This window comes from Terrapene carolina, unplaced genomic scaffold (assembly GCF_002925995.2).
Source record: "Terrapene carolina triunguis isolate 2854851 unplaced genomic scaffold, T_m_triunguis-2.0 Scaffold131, whole genome shotgun sequence".
Lineage (NCBI taxonomy): Eukaryota > Metazoa > Chordata > Testudines > Emydidae > Terrapene > Terrapene triunguis.
The window spans coordinates 11,699,503-11,720,347 of NW_020664482.1; the positions used below are offsets into that span (position 1 = coordinate 11,699,503).

General features: G+C 40.9%; 1 protein-coding gene across 1 annotated transcript in view; it reads right to left on the minus strand.

Annotated features, from left to right (window-relative positions):
- The window catches only part of IL1RAPL2 (interleukin 1 receptor accessory protein like 2), a 514,527-nt gene that overhangs the window by 235,770 nt on the left and 257,912 nt on the right, over nt 1–20,845 (minus strand). The window contains exons 2-3 of the mRNA XM_026653029.1: nt 20,384–20,657; nt 5,670–5,856 (exon numbers count right to left, since the gene is read on the minus strand). Of these exons, the coding sequence (XP_026508814.1) occupies nt 5,670–5,856; nt 20,384–20,657 (461 nt within the window). The remainder of the gene's footprint in view (nt 1–5,669; nt 5,857–20,383; nt 20,658–20,845) is intronic.

Below are 20,845 nucleotides of genomic sequence, written 5' to 3' on the forward strand. Positions count from 1 at the left end.
GTTTGTTCATCTCTCAGGGCTGGTCTACACTGGGGTGGGGGAGATCGATCTAAGATACGCAACTTCAGCTACGTGAATAGCGTAGCTGAAGTCGAAGTATCTTAGATCGATTTACCTCGGGTCCTCATGGCGCGGGATCAACGGCTGCGGCTCCCCCGTCGACTCCGCTACCGCCTCTCGCTCTGGTGGAGTTCCGGAGTCGACGGGAAGCGCGTTCGGGGATCGATTTATCGCGTCTAGATCCGGCTAGTAATCAATTCCAGTGTTGCCAACTCAACCTGAACACCCACTTCAGTAGCCAGGGAGCACACAAAGCAACTCAGGAAGGTGCGAAAATGTGGCTTTAAGCCACGTTTGTCTACTCTAATTCTGGGCCTGAACCTGTCCGCCAGAGTAAGTTAGAGCAGCCTGAGGGCTACTCTAACTTGTGTCATCTACTACTGCACCCAAGGAGCCAATATGCCACCTGGGGATTGCTTGGAGACAGTAAAGTCCGGGCCCCTTCCTGGGTCATGAGCCTTACACCAACTGGAGGGAGATGGGATTGAGTAGGAGCCATTATACCAGCTCCATGACAATGGACAAACTCCCTGCACTTTGATGGCCATCTATGCCAGCTTTAGGGCCCTTTGTGTCAGTGGTGTGGCAAAAAGCAGTTACAGCACAGCCCCAGATCTGAGCTAAAATCTGAATCAAGGTGTGTTATGGTTTGGCTCTGACATGGCCAGTAATAATAGAATACAGTTAACAAAGAACAGAGTGACATTGGTGGCGTTTCTTTTCCCCTTGAAAAATCATGAAAGTTCCATGGTTTGTGTGTCCCGATTTCCAAATAAAATGTAATCAATATACAAGTAAAAAGGTGGGTTATCTAACTTTCAGCCCTGCAAACTCATACTAGATTCTGAAACCCTCTGCTTTTCAGGCATCATTAGTAGTAAAGATGGAGGATCAAATGCTACCCTTACCAGGACAGATTCTGTGCAGTCCTATTGTCCTATCCACATTTTGCTCCTAGTGACACTTGGGCAACCCCATTACATTCTTGGTTGACACTAGTGCAACTCAGTGGTCTCCAATGGGGTTGCACAAGTGTGAATTAAAGTGAAAGTCAGCCCTGCTCCTGGAATTTAGTTAATAGTTGATAATGCAGGAAAAGGAACTAAATCCAGCTCCCTATCTGCATGCAGAGAACAGATCTGATGAGCAAGAAAGTACCATTTTTACATAGATACCTTTCTGAGTTATGTTAGATTTTTAGCCCCATTTAAAGGTGCCCCAAATTTGAACAGACCTCTGCCCTGGGGTGACTGAACATGAGCCTGGTCTAAAGAACATGATCCAGGTCTATCCATCTCTGATTAAAAACGACTAAAATTCCCAGAATGCACCAGTAAGTGTGTTTCAGTAGGTAACTGCATTGCATCTCTTCTGTAACGTAGCAGTACAAGTCCCATGTCTCATAATAGCTTCCATGGTAAGATTTTTGTTTCCTTTTTGAAAAATACCAGCACGAACAGGACCTAAGCAAAACAAATCACTTTTCTCTGGCAGGATGTTGCTTCACATATTATGTACTTCTAATAAAGAGGGTCACATCATTACTACTGTAGTGATTAATGAGGTAGAGGAAACAATGCTTGTATCTATCACGGTTGTCTATTCAGAATTGCACCAAGCAGAGAGGTTTGTAACACTCACTTATTAATTATTCAATACTGTTTATCTCCTTGTTTACTTCAAAACATGTTCTATTTAAAAATGATTTACAACTCCCCCAAATTTTAGCTAATTTACATTACTTCTTCCATCTGCTACCCAGCATTTCTAACTCTGAATGGAAAGTTCTCGCTTTTACTCTGCCTGGATTCATTTTATATGGATTGGCTCACTGTACACGACTGCCACAAGAGCAGAAAGTAGGAATCACAAAAATGTGTATTTAAAGCCCCCCCAAACCCTATAAAAAGTAGTCTTCATATTCTGGAGGAAATTAAACTAGATTCCCCTGTCAGAGAGACGTTAACTCCCTTTAATAATCAGTTCCCCAGTGTACGATTATTTCGTATTTAACCAGGTCACATTCTTTTTCTGGTTTTTCACTAGTGTTTGTCTTGATGGGGTAGTTTTAACTCTTCCCTTTATTTGTACATTTTGCTCATGAGTCTTTGGCGCTCACAGTCACTTGAATAACTCGGCTGTTCATTATTGTGCTTCTCTCTTCTTCCTTGACATTTTTAAGTGGCAGTACCTCAACTACTCTGTTTTTGCAGACTCGTATAACTACTACCTGTCCTTCACCTGTCATTCTAATTGTTTTCATAGCTATTCCTTCAACACAGTCATAGCAAGGAGGTGGTGGGGAGGGTAGGAGGGGTTAGGGCTCTTCTTTCTAGATACATATTTTTTTCTCCTCCAGTTTATTTTTCCTATGAGAGTAATTCTACTCTTAAGTCTTGTTCATTCAATCATTGACACCTGCATTTATCTAAAAAAAATCCTTTATTCATGTTGTCAAAACAGTTATTTAGGCCTGATGGTGCTTTGGAAAGAAAGAGTCACATTGACATTAATAGTATAATTCTTTAAAACAGGCATTTCATTAGTATAATTTCAGCTATAAATGAAACTTACACGTTTAAGAATAATAGCTTCGTTAGTATTTTTCCTAGAGAGCTTGGGTATAGAAAGTATCAGAGGGGTAGCTGTGTTAGTCTGTATCATAGAGTATCAGGGTTGGAAGGGACCGGAGGAGGTCATCTAGTCCAACCCCCTGTTCAAAGCAGGACCAATCCCCAAATCCCTAAATGCCCCCCCTCAAGGATTGAACTCACAACCCTGGGTTTAGCAGGCCAATGCTCAAACCACTGAGCTATCCCTCCCCCCAAATAAATCTGTTAGTCTTTAAGGTGCCACCGGACTCCTCGTTGTTTTTGGGTGTAGAAATATAGCCATGCTTAATTCTCCTAATGCTCAAATTGCATTAGGCTTTGTGCAGCTTGTTACTATTAATGCACCCAATCAGGGCCGGCTCCAGGGTTTTTGCCGCCCCAAGCGGCAAAAAAAAAAAGCCACGATCGCGATCTGCGGCGGCAATTCGGCGGAAGGTCCTTTGCTCCAAGTGGGAGTGAGGGACCGTCCGCTGAATTGCCGCCGAATAGCTGGATGTGCCGCCCCTCTCCAGAGTGGCCGCCCCAAGCACCTGCTTGGCAAGCTGGTGCCTGGAGCTGGCCCTGCACCCAATTCTGTAATCCCTCCACATGTAGAACTCCTACTGAAGTCAATGAGAAATCTGCTCGTGGCAGGCTTGTAGCATTGGATCTGCTGTCTCACAGTAGACCAGGGGCCTCAAGCCCAAATTCCCCGACTTTCAAGGGACAAGAGTCACTGAAAGGTTCCATCATGATCACAGGTTTTTCTGGTGGGAGCTGTGTCTAGCTCTCCTTAAGCAAGGGGAAGGGGAAGAATCCTGGGGGACCATCTTGCTTTATTTGACTCTCATCTTCATATTTTGGAAAATGTCCACTGTCCAGATGTATCATGGATATGGCCAAAGTATTCATCACAGTGGCCCTTGCCGTACCTGGATCTAAAGCAGGTGAGAAGGTGATTGATAGTATGTGTGTGTCTATATATCCATACTGAGCCCAGTCACTGATGTTAGCTGGCTTGATCCTTTCAATCTATCTTTAACTCTGAAATCACACACCCTTTTCAGAAACTTCGGCTCAGGCCCTCAGGTGATACAAGTCACTATAATTATATTGACTTCAGTGGAGTTGCAGAGTATGTAGAGATTATGGGCTCAATTCTATAAGCTCTTTGGAGCAGGGGCTATCTTTTTGTTATGTGCACATACAACACTTAGCATAACGGGCACCTGGTCCATGACTGGAATTCCTAGGTGCTGCTGCAGTACAAATAATAAATAGGAATAAAAATATTCTGAAATCAAAGGGATGTACCAGAGACACAAGTTTTCTCTAGAATCTGGCCCTCAACCTTTCTTTAGAGTGAGAAAAGAGAATGTCTATTACAGCTAGTACCATAATTCTCTTTGGAGTATTTTTCAAAAACCTTCACCACAAATGGGTTAAAACCTGCCCTGCATACATCATGCATAATACCACATTAACGTTGAAATCCCAAGTGACTGAATCCTTCTGACTGTTTTTAGGTCTGTTACAGATGATGTATGTGGGGTCTAAGAAGTGAAGATCCTGCCATCTAATCTGCAATTGTTAGCGCACTTATTAAATGACACTTATCATTAAGTATGACTAAGGAGGAGGATGGAGTAGGTTATTCCAGTAATGTCTCTTTTTCTTCGCAAAGCAGACTAAAAGTTCATTTTGATTGTCTTGCAGCTGCACTGTTATCTTCAAAATACAATATCAGTTCTGGTCAATTTAATCATTGTGACAACTCACTCATCTGTCAGACCAAAAGCCGGTGCTATACAATCTATGTGTTGGACACAGAAGACATGTACATATGTGAAAAGAAAAGAAATGAAAGTTCTGTTCCCATTTCTGGCCAGTACAATTCCTCACTGATTTTGGTTTGCACTTTTCTTGCATTCATTTTCCTGGAGTGTTTTAAGAGTAACTGTGCTTCATGACCGCTGAGGATTCTGTCTGTCAGATAATTTCTGCAATGTGAACTTACACAATGATAAGTATCAGGGGGTAGCCGTGTTAGTCTGTATCTACAAAAACAACAAGGAGTCTGGTGGCACCTTAAAGACTAACAGATTTATTTGGGCATAAGTTTTCGTGGGTAAAAACCTCACTTCTTCGGATGCATAGAGTGAAGTGAGGTTTTTACCCACGAAAGCTTATGCCCAAATAAATCTGTTAGTCTTTAAGGTGCCACCAGACTCCTTGTTTTTTTTTTACACAATGATAATGCATTCTTCAGCCTTTTGGTATTCAGCAGGTACATAGCTAGGACATGAGACACTTATGCCCATACACTTTACTCAATATGCATATTTCATGTGTAAACAGCTCTAAACAGATCTGCCCATATAACCGGGGTGTGTGTGTGTGAAGCTTTCATGGCTTTTATACGAGTTACAGTACATGGTTTGTCAGTGTGAATTGGAATATTCAAGATTCTTGTAAAAATAAAAATAGAGTGACAACTTTTTTTTTTAATTGTTATTTTCTGACACACCAGGGCACCTGTGTGTCTGGCAAGTCAAAACTCAGCGCTTCTCAACATGTATTTTGTATACACATCACGCACAGACACACTACATGGTGGCGCTGATGCCATCTAAATGTGTTGCCTCCAGTTGGGTTGACTGCAATATTCAGAAATGGCAGAGTTCCTCCAGTGTAGAAACTGGGGTGGGGGTAGGTGGGTGAGGGAGGCTGTGGAACATCTGGAGCTGGTATTCCAGTTGTTAGAGCAGGGTTTTTTAAGTTCCTAAAGTAGGGAAGACCCTTCACAGATATGGAGCTGCTGTCAGTCAGTGGCCAGGCTGGATAATTTTGCACCAATATAGATAAATCCTGTGCATCAGAACTATTAGGCTTTAGTTGGTCCTTCAGAGCAGCCACTCATTACCTGACACACAAAAAGTTCATAATTGAATGCAAGACTGAAAACAAAGAAAGTAATTGTATACATTCAACAAAATGCTAATTAGATGGCCATGTTACCTTGTACCATACTACTTCCGGCTCTTGATTTGATGTTTTATAATCCTCAATATCGGGGCAGGAGATTATCTTTCTTTTCATGACTTCTGATTTTTCCAAATATCGGATCTGGCTGTTGTAGCAAAGCCCAGATTCATTCTCAGCCACTGTCAAGGACATTGACACCTTCATGCAATAGGTGGAGTTTCTGCAAGAACAGAGAAGAGTTTTACACTGATAGCTTAGTTTTTACCACGTCGGTTTCACGAGTCTTGGCTTTGCCATCAAGAGCTCACCTACATGATTCAGGAACACACTCAAATAAGTCACTGTAATGTTGTGCAATTCAGGTGTTAAGAAAATATTATAGAGATGCAAATTAAATATGAAGCATCACACAGAACTTACATTCACCCGTGCAATTCGTTTTATCGAGCTCAGTGGCATAATTGTAGTGATCCTCATTACCAGATAAGAGAAGAATGTTCAGCTCCCAGAACTGGTTTCACCTCTCCAGCAGGAGTTACTATGCTATCAGCTAGAGGAAGGGGAGTATATGTAGGTAGTATCATTGTTCAGAGATCTGAGAGGCACGGAAGATCATCAAAAGAAGTCCCATCCCACTTGAGCTCCTTTGATGGTAAGGGTGCAGGGCCTCAAGGTTTGGAGCAAAGGAATTTATATGTATTACCTGCAAGCACCTCTCCAATGAGGGCCAGCACAGCCTCAAAAGTAGGTGGAAGAGGCATAACCAGGCAACTGAGGGACACGCTAATCAGCACATCCCCTTTCAGGCAGCTTTCACTGGCACATCTCCTATAGATCCCAGAGACACCACCTGCCCTCCCCTCAGGGTGACTCCAACGTAGAGTACACTGGGATGCAATTTGCTCTCCTCTGAGTCAGTGGTACTAAATCATGCATAGAATGCAGGAATAATTCCTTCTACTGAAAGAATGATTGGTGAAAGTCTATGGCAAGAGGTCAGACTGGACAGAGATAGTGATCCCTTCTGGCATTAAATCTATGTTTCTACAATAATAGAATCTAAGATCACAGTTTTCTCAGTTCCCACAAAAACAGAGAGGGTGAAGTCCAGGAAAGGGTGCATGAGTTAAATCCAAATGTTCTTGTTTTTCTTGCTGTCAGTCCAGAATAAATGTTAATGACCAAGCTACATGCTTCCTGAATGTGAAAATGAGGTTAAAATGGAAATGCTTATAGACTCACAACTCTAACAGAGTTAGCAGCTACCACAATAACAACTCACGCTGATATTTATCATGGTGTTACTGTCAAGCATTTACAGTTTGTGCAAGAGTGTTGCAACTCAGACTGTCAGATTCTGGTTTTCATTAGACGGGATGGGAAACACAGTCCTTTAAGACCAGACTACAAAGTACGACAGACATTATAATGAGGGCTCTGTTTCCCATCATGCATCACTTTGTCACTTTAAGTTTTCTGGAATAAAAGAGGTCTGGGGTAAGACTGATACACTGGCTGGTTACAATATCACGGGGAGTCCTGGAGAGTTCCCGCTGAAGACATTACCGCTTTGCTTCAGTATTCTCCTGCGGCTACTGTGTTTCAGATTATTTTACCTGGTACAAAACAGAGGGCAGCACTGCAAATACATTTTGCCACATTCGCCTGGAAAATGATCAATGACCAAATGGTCAAACCTCTGACACTAATATCAAGGTAATGGATCCTCAGAATCCTCAAATTAGACTTATGATGAGTTTCAATGGAACAAGACAAATACCAGTTTATCCCATTGCAAGTCTTTTGTTGCACATCATTATGGAAATAAAATGTCACATAGAATAGCATATGTAGAGCCTGCAGCTAGAAATATACTAAAGAAGTGTCACTGCATTTTCCCTCCTGCAGAGACTTTTTACTTTTTGTTGTTGTTTTATTTAAGTTATCAGTATAGTTATCAGAGCTGAAAAATAAACATTTTGGGAGGGGTTTTGAAAAGTCCCTATGCAACTTAACAATAAAAAAATCAATTTCCCCCTAAAACATTTAGGTGTTTTTGAAAATCTCACCCTTTGTTCCTTGCAGATGGGAAAACAAACTTCAGCTTTAAAGAATTTTTAAGTATATTGTGATGGAGCACTAAAAACCCACACAACAGCAGTGTATGTACTTTACAACTGATGTATGTATATAATCAGCAGTATTAAGCAATTGGTAATTAACAACTTACCTGGATGATTACCCATATTCTTGATTACAAGACAGGTCACGTACCCAGTAGAAATTATCAAGGCTCGTAAAGATAATGACTTGGGGTTGTTATTCATTATTTGGTATAATTTAATAGTGCTATATTTTCTGCTAACAATCTTTCATTATTTAGATTACATTTTGAACAGGGCCTGAGGCTAGTTCTATTTAAAATGCTTACTCCCTAAAAATGTAACACTCCTTTCACTAGTTACAATTAGAATGGAGCAGAGTTGAGGAAATTGACTGACTGGTGAGCAACATCACTTTAAAAAAAAAAACCAAAAAACCCTGCCAGAATAAGTCTATTCAAGCTCAGGATAAATAAAGCCCTTACTAAGCCAGCAACAATAGACTTGAGAACTGGATGAACTATCTTCCACTGGCTGCATCTGACTTGGTCTGTTTTCCTTGAGGACATTGGTAGAGTGGCCAATGTTATCCCTATATTTATTACCTCCCTTTTCCTTCTTTAAAAATAATGATGACTCATTAATTTGTATTATAGAAAGGAGGAACTTCTCCCAGTACAATATAATGAAAAACAAAGGTGGGCTGGTTGCACTGGGCCCCAAGCATGGAGGGAACAGGGAAGGAAGGTTATATAAAAAGAGTAAATAGGGGCGGAATGTACTTGCAAAGAACACAGACAAGTAACAAATAATCACTATTTTAGTGTTGCTATAGCAAATGAGGAATGAAATTGACAAAATAAGTTGTTTTCCACTGTGGATGGGGAGCTTGCTAGATGAAGGGTTGTAGACGTGACCTTGAAAATAGATTAGTTTAGCAGGGAGTTTGCAAGTCAGTAGAAACAGCTGTTGATCAAGTACAACTCAAATGATCTTAGACCTTAATGAGATTTCAGAGCACTCATTTAATAGACAAGAGGTAGGCTCAGCACAGAGAACATGTCTGGTAGAAAATAAATTTAAGACCATCTTCTAAAGCATTTTCACTTCTTAAAGGGTCTCAAGCTGCTCCCTCTCCCATTAGGTTGACCTCCACGGGCTCCCTTTTAAGAAGAGGGAGTATTAGTAACAAGGAAGGGGAGAAGAAAGAGGAGGAAAAGACAGACCTTCTTTTTGCAAGGAGAAAGGATTTGAAAGTCTTAACATACTGGCACCAGAGGTTGTGATTCCCTATCTCAAAGTACTACTGTGAAATGTGTCTGCTCTCTGGACTGGAGACGTGAAGAGCTCAACAGTTTTGCTTTGCAGGAGTTTGTGAAACTATTTCCTTCTATCACGGCGTCTAGGTCTTTGCAATCCTCATATCAGCCAAGTTTTGCTTTGACGTATGGATTCCAACAAACTCAGAATCCAAAAGAAAAACATGGCCAAAACAGCAGCAGGGGCGGATTAGCCACAGGGCCTCCAAAAAATGGGCACCCCTATGCCCCGACCCACTCCGCCCGCCCGGTGCTCCTGCTGTGTGTTTTTTTTATTTCATTATAATTGCAGAACTATAGCTTGGTCACATATCCAAGGGCAGATGCAATTGTGAATACCACAAGGGGATTCATGGAAGCTGTGCCCCAGAAAGAATACAAGAATCAGGCTTCTAACGGAATGCAACATGCTGCCTACTCATTTTAACTGCTGAACTCTATTAAATCTATGGCACATTCATTGGCTCATTGTAACACTAATAGCAGCTATGTGCAAGTCAACCTCCTGAGTCCATTCCCTTTAACTGAGGGCAGGTCTACACTACCCGCCTGAATCGGCGGGTGGAAATCGATCTCTCGGGGATCGAATTATCGCGTCTCGGCGGGACGCGACAATCGATCCCCGAATCGACGCTTCTACTCCACCAGCGCAAGTAGGAGTAAGCGCCGTCGACGGGGGAGCCACGGAGGTTGATTTGCCGCCATCCTCACAGCGGGGTAAGTCGGCTCCGATACGTCGAATTCAGCTACGCTATCCGCGTAGCTGAATTTGCGTATCTTAAATCGACCCCCGCCCCCGTAGTGAGGACGTAGCCTGAGTCTCCACAACTTGGGAACTTAGCAGCTTCTGACTTATAAAGAATACCAACCCATCATCTATCTCCCTCTGAAAGTCAAGAGCCCCTGGTCTGCTAACACCTATCAGACCCTGACAATCTCCTGTTTTCCTCTCTAGTCATTACCGGGAGAACTATCCAGATAATCAATACATTCCGGAGTCCAAATTTGTGTTGCCAGTATTTGAAATACAAGTCCATCATTACTTAGTGGTTTCATGTGTGTCTGAAGTTGTTCTACACCAGTTCCATGAGGTTATCATCTTCGGATCTGTTTAGAGAAAAAGGCATCATTTACTATTGTCATACAATTCTGAACACAGGTATTGTATTTTTCCTCAATTGGAGAAGTGTTTAATGTATGATATTATTAACTCTATGGGACTCTTCACTAGCTTGTTACCTTATTCTTCCATGAACCCTTCTGTGGCATGCTTTGGGTCACTGTCTGCAGAAGATACCAACCATGCAAATCACACTTTGATTTGTATTTTCAAAGTTCTTAGATGTGCAAGCCCTTCTTTCTCCCCAAAGTGTGATGCGCATTGACCCCTTCAAGTTAAAAGGCAATACCTGCAAGAGAAAAAATTTAGTAGACAATTGACATCACTGTAGTTGTCTATTGAACCATAAACAAAGAGTATATATTCCTTCTCTTCCTCAGTGTATGTTACCTTGGCTTGGCACAACTCCAACCATTTCTGCAGAGGAGTTTGTTGTTTCTTTTACTATTGTAATTCCAATCCCAACTCCTTAGCACTATATCAAAAACCTGGATGCTACCTGGCTCATCGTGTTCATCCTTTAATGTCTGAATGGCCCTCAGGATCTCACTAGTAAAAACAAAAACAGTTTAGAAACTTTATCACAGAAAATTAGGTACAGCGTGTTACAATTGCATCTTGTTACAAGTCCATTTTACCGTACCTTGTGCATTTTCTGAGATTTCGGTTCTGTGGGTCCTCCAATAAAGAGCTGTGGCCTTAATCCAGAGTGAAACACCATGCAAATTCCTATTCCTTCAAGCAGAAGAACTATTTGTGTTGTTCTTATCTCACCATTCCTTAAGCTTCTTCATTCTCCTGCAGTGTTCCCTGCTAAGCTTTTCACATTACAACATATGGTTGCTGTCATATGCACCGGATTCTGAAGTCAGAAGGCAGGTTCATCTTGAATAAAACATAAACACTGTCCCAGTAGCCTATGCTTTAACATGCAGAAAAGATGCACCATTGGCCAATTGCCAACAAGAAGAAACTTGTCCTGGGCAAAGTCACTGCAGGCCAACATAAAAGAGGAGTATGAATGGTGGTTTGGATACAAGATACCCAGAGACATCTCCACAGACCAACAGTCAGGAATACACGTTCTTAACAATGGCATTGAAGAGAGTAGTCTACTCCTCATCATGCCCTCATTCATGTCATTAAGGAGAATGGATATTTTTTGGATTGAACAACTAGGAATTCTGAATTTTCCCAAACACAGGATGGTAGGGGGATGAGGGCCCAGTACATTGGTCTGGGTTGATCTGTTATACATTAGTTTAATTTATCCTCATCTGTGCAGTGTTTAGATAGATTAGATCCCAAGCTAGATTTCAGCAAATGCTCTTTTCAGAGGACACCGGCACACATTGGCGGGTAGACGACATCTAATGTAATCATTGACACGGGCACTCTCAAGAAGACCAAAAAACATGATGACAGGATTCACCAGTAGCAGATTGACTGTCCTCTGGTCTCCCCATAGTGGGGAGTAAGAGGAGCCAGTTTTCACCTTTATTGTCTCCAGAGGAACTGACTGGTTCTACTGATCTGTTCACCTCAATAGGAGCTGTCTACCTGTCTTCTCCAGAAAGAAGATTACTCCCCCCCCCAAATCATATAAATAAGGACTGCTCAGGGTCAAATAGAGGTAAAAACAGATGGGACTTAAGTTAAACAATATTACATTGATGGTGCATATTGCCCTCAGCCTTTGAGCAACACTAAAATCTCAGGAAGTCTTTTTCTCCTTTGGTAATACGTTACTACTGCAGTTGTCCTTTCAGACAGGTAACAATCTCTGAAAGCATTAAAACTTCTAAAAACAAGGTAAATTGTAAATACAAGACAAGATTATACAGAATGCAGCAAACTGCAGGAGTTGACTAGGAACATCAAAACTTCTATACTTTATCAGACATGGTCCGAGTCGAACATTTTTTCTCTCACAGTAGCCGGCACCAGCTGCTTCAGAGGAAGAAATTCTGCAATAGGCAGCATATGTTCCCAGGGGAAATTTCCTCATAGCCACCAATAGTTAGAGGTTGACTTATGTCACGAAGCTTGAGAGCTTATACGCCTTCCAAGGCGTTTATTCATTTATTCTTTAATATTTACCATAAGATCTCTGGATATTTTTGTTCAAATACATTCTGTGCTAGAAAAGCTATATTTCAGGAGTAGCATGAATTTCAGGCCCCAAAACCACCACTCCCAGGAGATCCCCCTCCAATAATTTTGTGATTTTTAATACGCTGCTTGTTAGAACCTAGAGCACCTCCAGTCCACCCCACATTGTGGGCAAATTAATGTGTCTGTTCCCCTTCATACCTTAATTAGAGACACAAACAAACTGAAGTTCAGGACAGCAAGTCTCCCTTAAGTGCTCTCTGCATAAGTACTGCTGAGCCTGACCAGTTCTTCTGCCAAAGGGAATAAATCCCCTAGGGGATATCGTCTTTCCTGATGCATACAATCAGGGCCGGCTCCAGGCCCCAGCGAAGAAAGCAGGTGCTTGGGGTGGCCAATGGAAAGGGGCGGCACGTCCGGGTCTTCGGCGGCAAGTCCCTCAGTCCCTCTCGGAGCGAAGGACCCGCTGCCGAATTGCCGCTGAAGAATGAAGCAGCGCGGTAGAGCTGCGGCCGAAGTGTCGCCAATCGCGACTTTATCTTTTCCCCCCGCCCCGCTTCGCCACTTGGGGCGGCAAAAAAGCTGGAGCCGGCCCTGCAAACAATTGACATCAGTGTATGCAACGAGAGAGAGAAAGAGAAGCTCCCTCAAATACAGACAATTGGGAAAACTAAAAGAATGGATCATTTGTTATCTGATAGGGTTAAAAAAAAGAAACTCTGCATGAAGAAAGCATAATGTGCATTTAATTATGTTAATTTACAAAGAGAACTGCTCATGCTGATGTTCCTCCGGTTAGTGACCCGTGAAAAGTGTTCACCAGCAAAAGAGAAATACACTACAGTAGATCAAATTCTCAGACACATCTGCCAATTTAACAGAGTATTTCCCCCCCTGGACCCAGCACCCTACATTTTGACCATACTGATTCCCTTTTACAAACTTTGGGTCTTTTGAGAATTTTGTCATTTCCTTTTATCCCTCAGTCAAATCAAATGTAATTGACTGTTACATGGGGGCCAAATCCTACTATCTCAAAGGACACCCCCCACACACACACACCATAAGGCAGGGGAAAACAAGGGAAAGGAAGGTCCCTCCCTTTTGGAAGTACTGGTGGTAGGGAGTGAGTGGTGGCTGTGTGTCCCACTCTCCCCTCCTCAGCAATTTCTGACCCTCTATCGAAAGTTTAGATGGCCTCTCCTGGATGCTTGACTTATTGTTCCAGGACCATAAGCATAGGTGCTGGAGGCGCTGCTGCAGTGAAGTGGTTTCCATCATATTCAGGGTTTACAGTTTGGTTCAATGGCTCTCAGCACCCTCACTATAAAATTTGTTCCAGCACCTCTGATCATAAGTAATAACAAGCTAGATGAACACTCTAAATATAAAGGCTTTAGTGAATTTGAAATGGTAACTTAGAAACCTTTTCACAGTAAATTATAGAGAAGGCACTTGCCAGATGGAAGCAGGTATGGAGTGATTAAGTTGAAACTCTAGCAACCTTTCAGAGCGATTTAGGATATTCTCCCTTCCTCTGCCCCCCCTTGACACCCCGCATCCATGAAAAATTTAGCAAAGGGTGTTTAAGTCCCCTCTGCAAGTCGAAGACACTGCTGCCAACAAAACAAATGGCCATGTTAAAAACTTAGCTCATGAGATCTAGGTGCCTCATACGGAGGTTTCATTAGCTTTGGGAGGACCATATTAACCCCCCAACATAGATGTTTTAAAAGGGGCTGCAGAGAAAGTGGCCTCACCATTCACGTATTTGTGGAGTGTTTTAGCCCTCGTACCTTTTTTGGATGCAAAGAATTTGTATAACCCCTTTTGTCTTTTGGCTGGTTGCAAAGGTTTTAACGGCAATTTTTTATTTCTTTTATTTTTTTTTTTTACAGAAAAGATGGGATTTCAGAGCATTCCTGAGATGGACTATTTGTCGGAACCTCTTTGAAGTGTGTTCTTTAGCTCTGCTTGCCTCCCATACATGCAATGTGATATGAAGGGCCATCAGGTGAGAGAAGTCTCGCTGACACCCCCTACAGGAAAACCCTCTAAGGCAGATTTGCATTGACTATATATATGCTCCAGACTCATTCAAAGACCTGGTGGTTTACAAAAGTGTGTCTCCATTTTTTATTTCTATTATTATAAGTTCTATTATGATAGCTCATTGAGCCCCAACCAAGGTGCTAGGTGCTGTACATGCACTTTGAAAACACTGTAGAGCTTGCAATCTATATAGACAAGACAAAGGATGGTAGAAAGGAAGCTCATTAACACCACTTTTCTTTTGGGGGGTTCTCTGAAGTCCAATACAGAACTGGAGATTGGAGGATTTATTTCCTCCTTTACTCACCTAGTGCTGTGTGTGCTATACAAAAAAATCATAAGTACAAGGCGATAGGTCAAAAGACGACAAGCAGGTCTGTCCCCACCTTCCCCTCACCACTCACACACACACACTACTTCTACCAATTAACATTAAGGATAGAAGTGTTTTACTTTGCAGAGGAGGCACTTTGTTTATACTCCTCTATATTCCCGTTCAAGCAGACAAAACAAGCACTGCAGCTCAGTTTGGTTTGGGCAGGGGTGGAAGAGGAGGGAGATAGGGGAGGGAAGCCCTGCCACTGATGGAACAGTTGGTAAATGTTGTTGAGGCTTCTTCCCCCATTAGACCTTCCCTTGGGTTTTCAGCATGAGAGGGGGCAATAAGGTCCAGTTATTCCCTCCACTGCCTCTCCCCCAAAAAAGCCGAATCCTTTCCGTATGACTTGGGGAATCAAAACCATGTTGATTTTGTCAGAGGGCAAAGCAGCCCACGAGCTGCCAGCTCAACTTTTTCCATACTCATGACTTTGTAAATGGCGCACTGATTTAGTCCAATTTCAGTTGACATGTTCTGGTTTGGTGTTTTAGCCCCTGAGACCTTGCATTGAATGTTTCAGTCCAGAGTCAATTTTTTACAGTTGATTTGTAAGTACCTGAAAAATTAAGCTCTATAATGGAAGTGCTGACAACCTTAACTAAAGTCACATCAGCAGGCAGTGGAAGTTTAACAGTATATCCAGCCCCTGTGTATATATTGTGCTATAAAGTCATGACATGAACGTCATGAGGTGGATCTGGGCTCAGTCATGACACAAATATGCTGTCAATCAAGGCCCTTTACAGGCTTAATCAGATTCTATTGCTGTTTTAGTCCCTGATCTGCAAACACTTATGCATGGAACAAAAATTATTCCCATAAACAGTCTCAACAAGTCAACAAAGTGTATTTTAGTATGTCTAAATGTAAATGTAAACATCTGGGAACAAAGAATGGAGGCCAGGCATATAGGAAAGGGGACCTTATTCCGGGAAGCAGTGTTTCCAAAAAGGCTTGGGGGTTGTGGCAGATAATTAGCTGAACATGAGCTCCCAGTGGGATGCTTTGGCCGAAAGAGCTAATGCCATCCTGGGATGCATAAACAGGGGAATCTTGGAGTAAAGAGCAGGGGTGATGGAACAAATTTGTATAGTGGGGGTGTTGACAGCCATTGAACCAAACTGTAAACGCTGAATATGAGGGAAACCACTTCAAGCCAGGGGCTGCGGCAGCACCACTAGTTCAAGCACCTATGGTAGAGAGGTATTTTATCTCTGGATTTGGCACTGATGCGACCACTGCTGGAATCCTGTGTCCAGTTCTGGTGCCCACAATTCAAGAAGGATGTTGACAAATGGGGATTCAGAGAAGAGCCACACGAATGATTAAAGGATTAGAAAATATGCCTTATAGTAATAGACTCAAAGAGTTCAGTCCATTTAGCTTAACAAAGAGTAGGTAAAGGGGTGAGTTGATTACAGTCTGTAAGTTTCTACATGGGGAACAAATATTTAATAATGGGGTCTTCAGTCTAGCAGAGAAAGATATAACATGATCCAAAGGGTGGAAGTTGAAGCTAGAAAAATTCAGACTGGATATAAAGCATACATTTTAAACAGTGAGAGTAATTAACCATTTGAACAATTTACCACTCATGATGGATCTCCGTCTCTGACCATTTTTAAATTGAGAGTGGATGTTTTTCTAGAAGATCTGCTCTAGGAATTATTGCATTAATCTTGTCTCCTGCTAAAGAATTTCTACAGTCTCACATTACCTAAACACTTGCCTTTTTAATACAACCAACTCCAAAGATGTTCAAGTTCACTGAATCACATTTAACTTAACTCCATAAGGTTTGTTGGGGATATTGTCAGTCTCTCACACCCTAATCTGGGCCCATTTGCAAACACTGAAACAGATAATATTAACATTACAGTTATCACCCCGGTATAATAAACTCTTATCCAGTCACTGAAATATTTATTTTTACCCATTATCCTCACGGTCATGTCAGCCTTTCCCTCATACACTCACTCCCACCTTCCCCAATGTCCTCACCCCACCCCACCAAATTGCTTTGTTGGCCTCGATCCTGCCAGGAGCTCTAAAGAGGCATTTTCCCAAACCCACTCAGAGCCCCCACAATAGAGCCCAGAGCTTCTTGCAAGATTAGACCTTGATGTTGTACATTGCACTCCTCTTTACACTGTATTGATCCTACTGTACGATTCTGGAGTCAGACAGTTTATAAAAGGCAATACTTGAAACAGATTATAGATCGTTCTACAAAATCATCTTCTGCAATTACTTCTATCAACTGTGACCGTCATATTCTTGCAAACTATGTGATCCTGATTGATTATTGTAAAATGCAAACATCCGCTTAAAAAACAAACCAAACCAAACCTCATCAAATTTTAATTCCAGCTCAATTAGTTTAAAAAGTCTTTTACACAGTTCATGGTGTGAATAGTCCATCACAATAACATTATTATATTTCAGAGTATTACATCTAGCCCTATTTTAATGAAATGAAAATAAATTACTATTGCTCTTTGCTCAGCTATTTTAAGCTACTTCTGATTTTATAAATAACAAGAGCAAGGATTCATTACCAAATTTTTGGAAGAAACAATAAATTTATTCAAGCAAGAAATGTGGTCTTTTATGTATAATTACAAGACATAAAGCCGTGAAACACAGTACTCCCACATAAATCTGAAAATGGGGGGGAAAAATCTCTAATTATATAAGTTTTGGCCTAAGCAGCAAAATTGTAGAACTGACATAGAAGACATTGCTGCTGCATAATACATTCCAAAAAGCCTGACCTATTGTCTTTATGTCTGAAAGTAAGGAGAACACATTCTTTATTTAAAAAATTGCCCATTTCTTACCAAAACTATTTGTCACCTAAATGAACGAAGTGTTCTGAAATCTCCCATATAAAAGTGTGTCCTAGAACTTGAGCTCATAAGATTTTTGCTGTTTGTGTCAAGTTGTCTTGACTATCTTACATGAAAAATGTACATCTCTGCTGAAATATGTAATTCAGAATCTTTACATAACTGTTCCATAATGCAACTGTCATAAAAAATAATGGTTCTGTCATTTGTATTATACTAATTACAGAGGTAGCATTACAAAATCAGGATTTGCTAAGAGTTAATCACACAAAATGGTATCAGACCACAGTTCCCCTCTCCACATCCAATAGTAAATAACTCTGAAATCTGTTGGCAAATGTTGACTTTCTAATAGTAACCATTATCTTTACATTTAATAGTTTCTGGAAAATATTTATAAAACAGACACTAAAGTGTCACCACAAGTTTGAGAGTTACCATTTAACTGCTAAAGATTCAGATTCAACACAGTTTTGACTTCAAGTCAAGTCAATATAATCAGTTGCTTTGTCTCTTATCTCCAGCTCTGAGGATACAAAGATTGCTCACAGGCAGGAGCCAACCTATAAGGTTCTTTTTGCAGAATCAGGGGCTATATATTTGCTATCCATCCAGAACAATGGAGCAGTGGTCCCAACTGAGGCCTTTGGATACTGCCCTCTTATAAATGTTTATTATTACTCCTACAACTACTACTACTACTAATAGTGTGTGGTGGGTTCATCTTTAGTCCAAACTAGATGTTAGTCCACAGCACAAAACCATCAAAACATCACAGTCCTATATTGCTGGTAGCCTCTAGCAGGATCAGAAGCAGATAAAATAAGGTTGAACCAAGTCAGTAGGCCCTAGTGGAGATGCAGATAGGAGCTGTGCAAGTTTCTGGGCTCTTTCCAGTTCTGTTAATCTGCCACCAACATAAGCACTAATGTTCACCAAATGTATGTACAATTTTAAACTACAATGGGTATTAATACGTGTTTGAATTGCTGTTCAGTGGTTTCAGCCATGGACTCTCAGTGAACTTCATAGCCACTTTGATTGAGAAGGTAAAAGACTTTATCTTCCATGTCCACAGATTTTTTTTCCGTACTGAAGTCATGCTTGACTCGTCCTTTGTAATGGTACTTCATCCTTCTGTGATCAAACAGGATGAACAGAATATGTGCTGAGGGAAGAGTGATGCCACATTTTGGGAGTAATGGCTACATCTTCACAACCACAAGAATTGCCAAAAGGGAAATGTATGTTTCTTGTTCATCTCTGTGGCAAATGGGAACTTCTAGATGCTAGCTCCTCCTGACTACAAATGTACTTCTGTTCACAGACTGTGTCTATGATACATCAGCTGAGCTGATCTGTTTTCAACATATACATCTTCCCCATTTGCCCCTCACAGCAGGTATGATCCTTTGCCCCATATCCTGCTAACTAAACAAAATCAAGCTCTGATTACCAAATTTTCTTCAGGAAAGTGCATCAGTTGAGCTTTAATTTTAATCATTTTAAGTTTGATCCAGCAAACCTTTTCTCATGTAAATAATTCTTATTCATGTGGGTAACTTCAATGGGACTACCAGTGTAAGTAAGGGTTTTGTAGGATCTACCCCTTTGTTTGTTCCTTGATGCTTTTCATTCCAGACATAGGTGTTTTTTTTTTTTTAATTAATATTCTGCTTAAAAGTCAAATTTTTCTATGGAAAGCAGATACTTTCCACAAAAATTTACGTTTTGTTGATACCCCAAGCTTCTGTCAAAAAAGAAGTTTCAACAGACATTTTTCAACCAGCTATGGATTGTTAGGTTTGGACAAAAAGATTTTATGGCCTTGGGAGTGATCAATAGATGGCCTGAGACACAGAAGCAGTGAGACACACGGGACAGGCAAGACCACCTCAGCGGCATGACCAGAGACATTTCTATTTGTTTGCCTTTGAAGCAATTGTGGTGCAATATTGAAAACATGTACGGTACTTGTGAAGTCCTTTGTATTTCAAAGTTGAATCAGTTAAAGGAACATTTATGCATTTTAAAAAAATCGAAGAGCCTTTCTAGTTTACCCTATAATCGTATGTTTAGGACAGGCAGTACTATGCAAGTTAAGGCCCCAAATCAGCAAGCCATCCCTCATCAGCAATGCTCTTAAAAGCATGCTTAATTCAAAGCACATGTTTATGTCTGAACTGATTTACAGTTAAGCATACGCTTACGTGCTTTGCAGAATTGAGGCCTCTGGAGGGACACTAAACATTCGATCAACATGTATTGCTGCAAACTAGAAAAGACATTTTTCAAAATCAAACAGGACTTTGACTGCCACTTCCACAATGTCAGGGCCATTCAGACCAGGTTATGAGCCGTTAAGCAATTTACAAAAGTTAACTCACTCGTAGTAGACAGAGGTCACAAAAATACCATTAGAAAATTATAATCTGTGATTGCTGTCTGTCAGTTATGGGATTTGCTCTTGATTTGCCAAACAGCTTTATTTGATCAAAATGTTTGTTTTGGTTTAAGCCTTCAGAACTGAGCTGCCACCACCTCCCCCCGCTTTTTTTTGACTAAGTTAAAAACCTTTGAAAATAGGTCTCAGTGAAGGAAGTGAAGACATATTTAATTATCGCTATTGGAACAAGTAATCATAATTATTTGAGAAATTGTAATTCCAAGATAACGCAATAATCTGACAAACAATCAGGAAAAGAAAGATAATGAGTAAATATTAATTGGTAGTCCTGAAATAGCTAAATTTAAGCATTGCCTTAAATAAGAAAAACTATAGAAATGTATTGTTATATTCAACACAATACCCACCTTAAAACACACGTGTAGAATCCACTGTCTTGCAACTCAGCCGAATGAAACCATATTGAATCTTCATCCTTGCTCATCCTAACTTCTGAAAATATAATGGGTTCTTCTAAATCTCCTTTGTTTTTGTACCACATAAGCCTAAGACCTGTGCTTTGGGCCATACTATAATTAGTCCTGATATAGCTGTAGAAAAGGGCACATTTCACTCGGACTGGTTCACCTGCCAAAGCCATGTATGTCTTGAGATCCACTGACCAGTCAATGCAACCATCAACTGAAAGGAAAACAATAAAAGAAATATTAGATACAGAGATATTTTTCAAGATAGTGAGAGAACCTGTGAAATGCAATAAAAATCAATCAAAAAGAAAAATCTTTATTTTTAAGCCATTGTGAATCATCTGTCGTAATTAACCACAATTGAAGGTTTTCAATAGATTTTAGTTTGACATTAGAAAAAAA